General features: G+C 48.4%; 1 protein-coding gene across 1 annotated transcript in view; it reads left to right on the top strand.

The window, feature by feature from the left end:
- The window catches only part of LOC128937657 (mastermind-like protein 3), a 29535-nt gene extending 17726 nt beyond the window's left edge, over window positions 1–11809 (top strand). The window contains exons 3-9 of the mRNA XM_054277451.1: window positions 8046–8090; window positions 8223–8255; window positions 9225–9371; window positions 9778–9832; window positions 10523–10711; window positions 10836–10913; window positions 11604–11809. Of these exons, the coding sequence (XP_054133426.1) occupies window positions 8046–8090; window positions 8223–8255; window positions 9225–9371; window positions 9778–9832; window positions 10523–10711; window positions 10836–10913; window positions 11604–11809 (753 nt within the window). The remainder of the gene's footprint in view (window positions 1–8045; window positions 8091–8222; window positions 8256–9224; window positions 9372–9777; window positions 9833–10522; window positions 10712–10835; window positions 10914–11603) is intronic.
- The last annotated feature ends 929 nt before the right edge of the window (window positions 11810–12738 follow it).

The raw sequence follows: 12738 nt of genomic DNA, 5'->3' as shown, positions 1-12738 counted from the left end.
GCCCTGTAGGTGTTCCTGTGCTCCTTCCAGCACAGGAGCTATCCTATGGCCACCTGCATGGACATGGTTTTCTTTGCTCCCTTTTACTGATGTGAGATCAGGATGTCATTTAGAGAGGTGTTTGAGTTCCTTTGGGATCAAAGGGCCTCTGGAAGTACAAAATCCTCATCATGTTCCACAAGGCTGGCTCTTGGAAGACCCCTTTAATTTCTCCCTCCAGATCCCCTGATTCCTTCCTTTTGTTGTTCCTCTGAGAGACTGACAATCTAGAGGCTGATGATCCTTTCTCTTACCACAGAACTAGAGAGGGGAGAGGGAGAACTAATTGTCCATGAATTTTGCAGGAGTTTTTTCCTCCTGTGTCAAAAGACTGGCATACCTTGCATGTACTGAGGCTGTGACTTGCCACCCTGTGATGGCCTCCATGTGGAGCCTGACCTGCTCTTTCCAGGTCAGACTCTCTCTTGTTACACTGCTGCAAGTCAGGAATATTCACTGGATAATGAACTTATGCAGAAGCACTTTAGAAAAAAAAATGTGGTCATTAGTTTGGTAAATGGAAATGGAATAAACCTGCTCTGATGTTTTGTTTGGGCGGTTGGAGTTTTGTTTTGTGAGTATTAAAGAGAAGAGCAACCTTAAAACATTGTGTCTTGGCAGGCTTTTAGTATCTCTCTCTGTGCCTTTCTCTGTCTCACTAATGCAACTTTGCCTACAGCTTCATGCATTAGCAATGCAAAGCAGATTTTGAAAGCCAAGGGAATCCAGGCTCTTCCAGATGAACACTGATTTAAAAGAGACAAAAATCTAGAAAAAATAAAGGTTGTTCAAGTGACATATGGTGTGACAGTGACCCTACTGTAAGGACAGATGTACAGAGCTAATGGTAATCCTACACCAGAGCCAGATAACATTCTGAGGTTAGGAAATCAAAGCCCCATGCTTTGGCTTAGCAGAGAATTAGCATGTGGAGCTCTGGAAACAGGGCAATTCAGTTCTTAGCCATGTTGCATTTGGGGCTTTCAGCTTTGGTAGCAGCAAGATCCTACCTCATCCTGTGCAGGAAAATCAGACCCACGTAGTTTGGCCAGGGAACAGAGTGCATTTAGTAAAGCTCGAGTGTTTAGATGGATCGGTGAAGAAGGTGTGTACTCCCTCTGATAATTAGTTCTGAGAAGTTCATGTCTCTTACTGCAGAAACAGCTCATTCACTGCTTCAGAGCTGTGGGGCTTTTAAACTGGGGAATAAGTGCTGACTTTCAGAGCAGAGGCAGCAGCAGTGGTACCCAAGGGATGTTTTGGAGCCTTTTCCCATGGGGACCCCAGGAGCTAACCTACAGCAAACCAAGCCTCAGGTGTGCTCAAGAGCCACCTGTGCTGACACAAGTTTGATATCCTTTAATGACAGAAGAGAATCCCAAGGCTTGGGGTGCAGCCGTGGCTCCCTTGAGCCCCTGGCCAGCAGAGTTTGGAGCAGCTTCAGGTGGCCAAGCACTGTGCAAAGACATGTTCTTCTTCTTCCAGGGAGGGGACTACACATGATGCCATTGTTTTATTTGCCAGAGGCTTGGCATTTACATAAATGCTGTGCCCCTGTTAAAAACAAAGTCATGATCAGTAGGGAAAACCAGGAATGTTCTGTGTTCTCTGGCAAAATACCTCTGTCTCCCTCAAGCCCACCTCTCTGCCCTACTTCTTGTGACTCCCCTCTCTTTCTTCTGGTTTTAAAATATATTTAGCAATGAGATCTTCCTTATTTGTATTCTCTGAAAACACAGGAAGTAGGTCATGTCTTCCAATACATTATATCAGCAGCAGTCATTGGAAAACAGAAATTAATAGGGTAGGACCATAATTTTTTGGTGCAGTTTTGGATGCCTTAGCAGCATTCAGTTAGGCTTTATTTTTAAAGTGGCAAAATGTTCCCAGTATCAACAAAAAAGATTATAGCACTGACTTTTTACCATGCTCATTCAATTTCTTTTTTATGTTTACTTTTGCTTTCCCTCAAACGAGGTATTTGGGTATAAGAGAAAAACACAAATTTAAAATGTCTAAAGGCAACACATGATTAAAAAGTTAAAAAATTTTTTCAGGCTTATTTTGGAAAGTGTCCTGACTCAGTTGCAGAAAATAGGCAAGGATTTATAGAATTTGTTGATGTTGTTCTTCAAATCCTATGCACATATTTTCTATCATTATTGTTCAGGAATGGGGACCTGTTGTATTTTTTTCTATTTGCTATCAAATATTTTCTGTCATAGTATCTGGATCCAAGTACAAAATCTATGTTATGTTAAGCTGTATTCCAGTCACTACAAAGTTGAACTCCTTTATCTAATTAAAAGGCACGTCAGATTTTTTTAATACAATCTTTCTGAAAGATTTTTGGGCTTATTCATTACTTTAGAAGGAAGCTTAGGTGTTTAGTGTCATTTCTCTTTGCATTTTGCATTCAAATTAAAAAAAAAATTAATTGGCCTCTGTGCATATCTGTCTCTGCTTTTTTGTTGTATCATCTGCTTCTTGTTTTCCTCCTGCAAGCAGAGTTATATCCTCTTGCTTAGAATAATGTGTTATGGGGGAAAAGAGGAAACTGATTTAAGTACTTAAACCAAAAAACTTACACAATCCCCTCTTGTTTTTGCTGGTGTCCCTGGAAGCCAGAGCACAGTCAGTCATTCCTGCACACAGTCAATAGCAAATATTTTAAATCAAGGCTGTTCGCAGAGTATCCATGTTGGGTTTTGTTGCAAGTGATGGATCACTAATAGTTCAAAACTCAGAGACTGGGAGCTTCTTTTGTAAATGGAAGGGGATTATTTCATGCTGTTGAGTGTCCCTGCCAAAGTAGAAAAGTCTCTTAGGAGAGGTGGGGTTGTGTATCCAGGAGTTGCTTGCAATGTACAATTTCAGTAAAAACTGAAAACATACTTAGGAAAAATCAAACCAAGCAAACAAAATTTCAGCTCTGTGCTGCTGCTCTCAGATCAAGCCCCTGAAAAGGAAACACAACATAATACTCACCTGGCAAATGTGGCCTGATCAGGGTTTTGGCTTGTGAAATATGGCTTGGCTCAACAGCTAATAAAGTTGCTTGTAATACAGAGGGCTTGCTCAATAATGGTATTATGAAAATTCTTTTAATTGTTACACATAATTGCTCCTGAACTTCATGGTAATTCTATTTTGGAGTACTAAAACTTGAGTTAGTAGAATCATGAGCACCGAGCCGGTCTGCCTGTTCTTGTTCCATCCTCTTGACAGCAGGTGCAGTGTTTCAGTTCACCCAGCTGTGTTCTTCACATGCAAAGGGAAGTTTTCACAAAGGCAGCGATGCTCCCAAATCCCACAGAAACTGAGTGCAGTTATGTGATTGAGTCTCTAAGTCTCATTTCTTCTTTTAAAATTTCTCTCTGTATCTTTATCATTTTGGTTTCACTAGACAAGAATGCCCAAACGTCTTCCACAGTTGGTACATTTGATTAGAAACACTGACAGATAAATATAATCCCTGCTACCCTTACCATGTTCCTGCTTTCACAGGCATTAGCTGTTAGCCCTTAAGAACTGGGAAACAAAATGTAATAAATCTTCCATTTCACCTCTTTGTCGCCCTTTTTCTATCAGAGTGGCCCTAAAGGGGCTTTTGGTCCCCATGACACCTCTCCATAGCCTGTCAGGGATGATATAGCATTGGCATTTTGGGAAATCCCTGTAGTTCTGGGGACTTAACAATTTGGCTTAGGAATCACAGCCTCTTTACTTGAGTCACTGATCTTATTAGAGAAACCTCCTAGACACAGGGCTGCAGTTTTTTGGAGAGAGATGGACAGCCAGCTGCAGGACACAGGTTTTTCCTAGAGCCAATGAGCACCTCTTTGTCACTAGAGTAGAGCAGAAGACTCCAGAGTGGCAATGCTGTCTTGGCAAATGCCTTTTCCATTGCAGACTGAACTGCTCAGGGTCCCCCCAAAACAGGGCTTGTCAGCAACTCAGCCTTGGACATACTCAGATCTTATCCTGCTTCTGTGTACTTGCACTCCTCTTCCTTTAAACATCCCAGTGTTTCTCTGAGACCTTGAAAGGGCAAAGGAATGTACTGCTGATTCTCACTTTCTCTTGAATGATGCCCTTGAGTGGCCTCTGAGGGAGATAACACTTCCCAGGCTTATCACCTCTTTGGTATGGAAAACCCATTTTTTCCCCTCCGAGGGAGTGTCCTTGGGCCTCTTACCTCAAAGTTCAGGATAAGCTCTCTTTCTCTGACAAAATCACAGTGAGTGGAAAGAGACTGGGGCATTCACAGCTGGCACAGAAACCTTGTGAAATACAGAAGCTTCCTTGACTGTGGAGTAGCTGGGATGTCCAGAGTTCACCCATCTTGCAAGATGGCAAATGTTGCAGTACTCATCAAACTCCAGCAGAGAAAGGAGGGAAAGGAGGTGCCTTTTCCTTTTCCTGCCTCACCTGTGCACGTGCAGGGCCCGATACATCCCTAATGCACATCTCTGTAATTTCCAGAATTGTCTCACTTTAGGAGGTTTGATCCTGACTAGCTGGGAGTCTGAGAAACAGCAGAGAGCATATAAGGGGTGCAGACACAGAACTGCTTCCAGGCTCTCTGATTTGTGAGCTAGAATAACGTGTAACAATAGTTACCACTCCATAGCAAAATGTACTAAAATAGAAAGCTTCCTATTTGATTTTCTTTGAGCCACACCTCCACAAAATCCAGCCACCCACAAATGAAGCACCAACAGCTTCAGCTTGACACTTTTAAATATAGTAAAAAGCTCTTGAGAAGGCTTCCAGGACAGCATACATTTTTTGGGACATGTAGATCCATTTTTCTCTGTAAGAGGGAGAGGCGGTTCTGTGCAGCACGAACAGGAGTGGGGAGCAGCAATGGGAATTAGAGTGAATTTTCCCCCATCACTCTGGAGAGTGATCACTTTAGAGTTCCACCTTGTTAAATGGCTGGCTGGAATCATGCATGATTAATGGGCAAAATGAAAATTAGATTATGTGTCTTCACTCTTCCTGTGACCTCTACTTTCTCCTGTATCAACTTAAAGCAGCTGGGGGTGGGAGGGGAAGGGAAGGAAAAGAATTAAAATCCTGTATAAAAATCCAGAAGAGAAAGGGAGAAGGAAAGGAAAGGTGCAGGGCCCCTCTGCAAATTATATGCCAAGAATCATGGCTTCTGAAGTATGAATCCCACAGTGCTAAAGCTTGAGGAATTAAAACGTGGAAAAAATGCCAAATTTTCAGGCTGCCTGTCAGTAGCACCACATATGCCAATCACCCATGTGGAACTGCATCCTCTGGGAAATCTGGCTTCCCTGTGCACTGCACACAGGAGGTGACCTGTGGTTCAGACTCAGTCAAGCCATCGGAACAGATGCCTTCCCCTTTGTGGAAGAAAGTTTCAGTGTGTTGCCCATTTTTGGACTCCCGTTTGGACTATCCATTTGAAGACATGAGTCCTAGAGGCAGAGGGAAATCCCTGCTTGCCTGCAGGCGTGGGGCTCTCTGGCAGTTGTGACATCCTTCAGTGCTGTCTGTAATCAGAGCATAGATCTCTGCACTCACTCAGGGGCACCTCATGTGTGGAGGCACCAGCAGCCTGCTCTCTTTTCATGCCTCTCTCTGTAATATCAGAAAGCAAAGGTTTTCCTCACCACTTACAGACTGCTAGCACAGAACAAAATGCGTCTTGCTGTGCCCTCCACAACTTCATTCTTTGGAGGAAAAATGCACATATGAATCCTATATTCACTTGAAATAGCTAAAAGTCAGTGTGTTACATGATTTGCTACAGAGTCCATGGAGTGTGCTCCCAGGCACAGGGTGTGAGTCCTGGGATATCCTGTGCAGGGTCTGCAGTTGGACTCTATGATCCTTGTGTGTCCCTTCCAACTCAGGATATTCTATCATTTTGGGGATTTGATTCCTGATTTTTAAAAAGTTCAGGGTTGGCTGTTCTGTGATGGTCTTTTCATCTCCCTTGCATGAGAGTAACAAAAATGCTATAAGAAACTTCACCATTTCCTTTGGGATTGGCAGAGCTGGGCTTAACAGAGCTGGGATTTATAAAGCTGGGATTAACAGATCTGGGATTGACAGAGCTGGGATTGACAGAGCTGGGATTAACAGAGCTGGGATTGACAGAGCTGGGTTAACAGAGCTGGGATTAACAGAGCTGGGATTGACAGAGCTGGGATTGACAGGGCTGGGATTAACAGGGCTGGGATTAACAGAGCTGGGATTAACAGAGCTGGGATTTGGAGAACTGGGATTGACAGAGCTGGGATTGACAGAGCTGGGATTAACAGAGCTGGGATTGACAGAGCTGGGATTAACACAGCTGGGATTAACAGAGCTGGGATTGACAGAGCTGGGATTGACAGAGCTGGGATTAACAGAGCTGGGATTGACAGAGGTGGGATTAACAGAGCTGGGATTGACAGTTGGGATTGACAGAGCTGGGATCAACAGAGCTGGGATTAACAGAGCTGGGATTGACAGAGCTGGGATCAACAGAGCTGGGATTAACAGAGCCGGGATTTGGAGAACTGGGATTAACAGAGCTGGAATTAACAGAGCTGGGATTAACAGGGCTGGGATTGACAGAGCTGGGATTAACAGAGCTGGGATTAACAGAGCTGGGATTAAGAGCTGGGATTGACAGAGCTGGGATTAACAGAGCTGGTTTAACAGAGCTGGGATTGACAGAGCTGGGATTAACAGAGCTGGGATTGACAGAGCTGGGATTAACAGAGCTGGGATTGACAGAGCTGGGATTGACAGAGCTGGGATTAACAGAGCTGGGATTGACAGAGCTGGGATTTACAGAGCTGGGATAACAGAGCTGGGATTAACAAAGCTGGGATTAACACAGCTGGGATTGACAGAGCTGGGATTGACAGAGCTGGGATTAACACGGCTGGGATTGACAGAGCTGGGATTAACAGAGCTGGGATTAACAGAGCTGGGATTAACAGAACTGGGATTAACAGAGCTGGGATTAACAGAGCTGGGATTGACAGGGCTGGGATTGACAGAGCTGGGATTAACAGAGCTGGGATTAACAGAGCTGGGATTGACAGAGCTGGGATTAACAGAGCTGGGATTGACAGAGCTGGGATTGACAGAGCTGGGATTGACAGAGCTGGGATTAACAGAGCTGGGATTGACAGAGCTGGGATTGACAGAGCTGGGATTAACAGAGCTGGGATTAACAGAGCTGGGATTAAGAGCTGGGATTGACAGAGCTGGGATTAACAGAGCTGGTTTAACAGAGCTGGGATTGACAGAGCTGGGATTAACAGAGCTGGGATTGACAGAGCTGGGATTGACAGAGCTGGGATTAACAGAGCTGGGATTGACAGAGTTGGGATTAACAGGGCTGGGATTAACAGAGCTGGGATTAACAAAACTGGGATTAACACAGCTGGGATTGACAGAGCTGGGATTAACAGAGCTGGGATTAACAGAGCTGGGATTGACAGAGCTGGGATTAACACGGCTGGGATTTACAGAGCTGGGATTGACAGAGCTGGGTTAACAGAGCTGGGATTGACAGAGCTGGGATTAACAGAGGTGGGATTGACAGAGCTGGGATTGACAGAGCTGGGATTAACAGAGCTGGGATTAACAGAGCTGGGATTGACAGAGCTGGGATTGACAGGGCTGGGATTGACAGAGCTGGGTTAACAGAGCTGGGATTAACAGAGGTGGGATTGACAGAGCTGGGATTAACAGAACTGGGATTAACAGAGCTGGGATTAACAGAGCTGGGATTGACAGGGCTGGGATTGACAGAGCTGGGATTAACAGAGCTGGGATTGACAGAGCTGGGATTGACAGTTGGGATTGACAGAGCTGGGATTAACAGAGCTGGGATTGACAGAGCTGGGATTAACAGAGCTGGGGTTAACAGAGCTGGCTTTAACACTGGCTCCGAACACTTTCTCCATGAATTCCCCCTTTGGGAACGTTTCCTTTGGGAATGTTCCCGTCTCTCCTTGCCTTTCCTTTAGGGAGATCCACGTGTCCACGGCCTGGCAGCGCTCGAGGGAGAGAAGGTGAGTGCTTCCAGAAGATTCTTGGAATGCTGGGGGATCCCTTGCTAAGCTGGGGGATCCTGCCTGGCATTAAATCCCAACCCTAAATCCCTGCTGTGTCCTCATTGCCTTTCCTGGGTCCTCTGTCCCCAGGGGGAGTCAGGAGAGCCAGGACCCAAGGGACAGGTGAGTGATGGGGATTTGGGACCGAGGACACCCCAAAACTTGGGTGGATTTGTGGGATCCTGAGCTGGATCTTCCCTGCTGAGGTGCTGGGGGAATATTTTCCCTGGAAATGGGGCCCAGTGATCATGATCAGCCCTGGATTCAGGCTCAGCTCCTCCTTGGGGTTAAACCCTGGATTCAGGCTCGGTTCTGGGCTCAGCACCAGGTTCAGGCTCAGCCCTGTTTTGGGATCCAGTGCTGGATTCAGTCTCAGCCCCATTTTGGGATCCAGCCCTTGATTCAAGTTCAGCCCCAATTTTTGGGATCCAACCCTGGATTCAGCCCCAGCCCCAATTTCTGGGATCCAGGCCTTGATTCAGCTCCAGCCCCATATGGAATCCAGCCCCAATTTTTGGGATCCAGCCCCAATTTTTGGGATCCAGCCCCAATTTTTGGGATCCAATGCTGGATTCAGCCCCAGCCCCAATTTTTGAGATCCAGCCCTAGGTTCAGCCCTAGCCCAAATTTTTGGGATCCAACCCTGGATTCAGCTCCAGCCCATTTGGGATCCAGCCCCAGTTTTTGGAATCCAGCCCGTTTTTGGGATCCAGCCCTGGATTCAGCTCCAGCCCCATTTGGGATCCAGCCCACATTTTTGGGATCCAGCCCCAATTTTGGGATCCAGCCCGTTTTTGGGATCCAATGCTGGATTCAGCCCCAGCCCCAATTTTTGTGATTCAGCCCTGGATTCAGCTCCAGCCCCATTTGGGATCCAGCCCCAGTTTTTGAGATTCAGCCCGGGGTTCAGCCCCAGACCCAATTTTTGGGATCCAGCCCCAGTTTTTGGGATCCAGCCTGGGTTCACCCCCAGCCCGGTTTGGGACCCAGCCCTGCCCATGTTTTTTGGGACATTTTGGGCTCTCGGGGTGCAGCCCCCATGCTCAGCACAGCCTGAGCCCCTCATGCCCCTCTCTCTCCATCCCTCCTCAGCAAGGCATCCAGGGAGAGCTCAGCTTTCCCGGCCCCTCGGGGGATGCAGGAGCGCCGGGAATTCGGGGCTATCCCGGCCCGCCCGGCCCGCGGGGGCTGGTGGGGGAGCGCGGAGTGGCGGGAATGCCGGGCCCGAGGGGCACAGCCGTGAGTACCCCGATCCTACAAACCTCCTCATCCTCCCTGCTCGGCAGGAATTGCCTCTGCTTCCCACCCAGCTCCTCGGGGAACACGCTGCTGTTCCACTCAGGAGCTGGGATCCTGCTTTCCTGGGGAGGAATTCTGCCTTTCCCACTGTGTATGGCATCCAAAAACTGTCCCTGTATAAACCAGCCAGCAGCAGGGATTTAAAGGGTTGGGATTTTTCCCTAAAATCCTCATTTTGGACTCTAATGCCATGAGCACAGAGCAAGCTGAGCACTTGCCCTGGGACAGAACAGGGAAGAGCAGGGTGGGAAGGTGACCTGGGATGCAGGGAGGGGATGGAGATTGGGATTTGGGCTGGGAAGGGCTCTGGGAGGGGACAAAAGGAGTGAAATTCCCTTCCTGGCAGGGCCGGGACGCTGGGGACCAGCACATCGTGGACGTGGTGCTGAAGATGCTGCAAGGTGAGGGCGGAGCGGGGCCACCAGATCCCACGGATCCCATGGATCTCTTCCCATGGATCCCACCTCATCGATCCAGTGGATCCCATCCCGTGGATCCCATGTGGATCTCTTCCTATAGATCCCACCCTATGGATCCCATTGTTCCCATCCCATGGATCTCTTCCTATGGATCCCATCCCATGGATCCCACCCCATGGATCCTGTGGAGTCCCCTCCCCATGGATCTCACCCTATGGATCCCATCCCATGGATCCCATGAATCCCATGCGTCCTGTCCCATGGATCTCTTCCTATGGATCCCATCCCATGGACACCACCCCATGGATCCGGTGGAATCCCCTCCCCATGGATCTCATCCTATGGATCCCATGCCATGGATTCCATGGTTCCCATCCCATGGATCTCTTCCTATGGATCCCATCCCATGGTTCCCACTCCATGGATCCCACCCAGTGGATCCCATCCCATGGATCCTGTGGATCCTACCCCATGGTTCCCATCCTGTGGATCCCATCCCATGAATCCCATCCCATGGATTCCATGAATCCCACCCCATGAATCCCATGGTTCCCACCCCATGGATCCCACCCCATGGATCCCTTCCCATGGATCCCATCCTGTGGATCTCATGGTTCCCACCCCATGGATCCCACCCCGTGGATCCCATCCCGGCCCCTCTCTGCCCCACAGAGCAGCTGGCAGAGGTGGCCGTGAGCGCCAAGAGAGCTGCCCTGGGTGGGGTCGGGGCCATGGGACCTCTCGGTCCCCCCGGCCCCCCAGGGCCACCCGGTGATCAGGGACCCCACGGCCCCATGGGACCCCGAGGTGTCCCCGGAATCCTGGGAGCTGCCGGGCAGATCGGCAATGTCGGACCCAAAGGTGGGTGGTGGTGACATGGTGCCAGGTGCAAACCCTCCTGGGGTGGCACTGCCATGTTTGTCCCCATCCCTGATCACCCATCCAGGGTTGCCATGGAGTCCTTCCCTCCTTTTTGTACCCACAGGGAAGAGAGGAGAGAAGGGCGAGCGGGGAGAGGTTGGCCGTGGCCACCCGGGAATGCCAGGTCCTCCAGGGATCCCAGGTGAGACCAGGTGTCCCCAGGTGGCCTTTGTCACCTTGGGGTGATGAGCCCAGCGGTGGCCGGGGACCTTCTGATCCATCCCACAAAACCTGCACAGGTTCATCCCACAAAACCAGCCCAGGCTCATCCTGTAAATCCGCTCAGGTTTATTCCACAAAAATTGCCCAGGTTCATCCCGCAAAACCTTCTCAGGTTTATCCCACAAAATTTACACAGGTTCATCCCACAAAAACTGCCTAGGCTCATCCTGTAAATCTGCTCAAGTTTATTCCATAAAACCTGCCTGGGATCCTCCCACAAAATGGGCCCAAGTTCATCCCATAAAACCTGCACAAGCTCATCCCACAAAACCTCAATTCATCCCTATTTCTGAGAAAAATCCCTATTATTTCTGAGGAGAAAAATCTCTATTTTCCAGGGGAAAATCCCTATATCTGAGGGAAAAACCCTATTTCTGAGGGAAAAATCCCTATTATTTCTCAGGAAAAAAAAAAAAATCCCTATTATTTCTGAGGGGAAATCCATGATTCTGAGGGAAAAAAAATCCCTATTATTTCTCAGAGGAAAATCCCTATTATTTCTGAGGGAAAAACTCCTATTTCTGAGGGGAAAACCCCTATTTCTCAGATAAAACCCATCTCTCAGCTTGATTCTCAGCACCCCACCCATCCCACCCCGTTGCCTTTCCAGGTCTCCCGGGCATCCCCGGCCACGCTGTGGACGGCAAGGCGGGCGAGCGGGGCCTGCCGGGCTCCCCGGGCGAGGCGGGCCGGCCGGGGCTGCCGGGGCCCGCGGGCCTGCCCGGCTTCTGCGAGCCCGCCGCCTGCCTGGCAGCCTCGGCCTACGCGGCCGCCCGCCTCCCGGAGCCGGGCAGCGTCAAGGGCCCCTCGTTCTGAGCGATTCCCCGTGAAAATCCCTTCCCAAAGTGACCACAACACTGCACTCCCACAGGGAGAAGTTTCCGCGCTTTCCCGCTTCTGGTGTGAGGGTGGAGGCGGGGGAAAACGCAGCCTTAAATTGTTAATTTTGGGACCTGATTTTCTTTTACACAGTTCTGGCAGCATAAAAAAATCTTAGAGTGGGTATAAATTTTATTTAAATACGCTTTAGGGTTGCTCCGTTCTGAGCAATTTCCTAAGGAAAATCCCTTCCCAAAGTGACCACAACACTGCAATCCCACAAGGAGAAGCTGCCGCACTTTCCCGGTTCTGGTATGAGGGTGGACAGCAGAGAAAACACAGTCTTAAACTGTTAATTTTGGGACTTGATTTGTTTTACTCAGTTCTGGCAGCATAAATTCTATTTAACTATACTTTAGGGTTCCTCTGTGCTGCCCCTCATTCTGAGTAATTCCCTCATGAAAATCCCTTCCAAAAGTGACCAGAACACTGCGAGAAGTGGCCTCGCATTCCCGGTTCTGGCGTGAGGGTGGACAGAGGGAAAACACAGCCCTAAAATGTTAATTTTGGGAATAACCCCAAATTTGGGACCTAATTTTCTTTTACAGAGGTCTGGCAGCATAAAAAAAATCTTAGAGTGGGCATAAATTTTAGTTCATGGAGAGAAGCTTCCGCGCTTTCCCAGGAGAAGCGGCCGCGCTTTCCTGGTTCCTGTGGTGAGGGTGGACGCAGGGAAAACACGGCCCTAAAATGTTAATTTTGGGACCTGTTTTTTTTTTTTTTTTTTTACAGAGTTTTGGCAGCATACATTTTACTTAAATATACTTTAGGGTTCCTCTGTGCTGCCAGAATCTGTAAAGAGATCTTTATGTGAACCAGAATCAGGGCCTCTAATCCTGTTTCCATCCATGGGGTTTCAAATCTGC

The sequence above is a fragment of the Melozone crissalis genome, unplaced genomic scaffold (genome assembly GCF_028551555.1).
Source record: "Melozone crissalis strain CALT ecotype California unplaced genomic scaffold, PUWL_Pcris_2 ptg000020l_1, whole genome shotgun sequence".
NCBI classification, from domain to species: Eukaryota; Metazoa; Chordata; class Aves; order Passeriformes; family Passerellidae; genus Melozone; species Melozone crissalis.
Note: the sequence above shows the minus strand (reverse complement) of the source record. Positions and strands in the feature narration are given on the sequence as shown.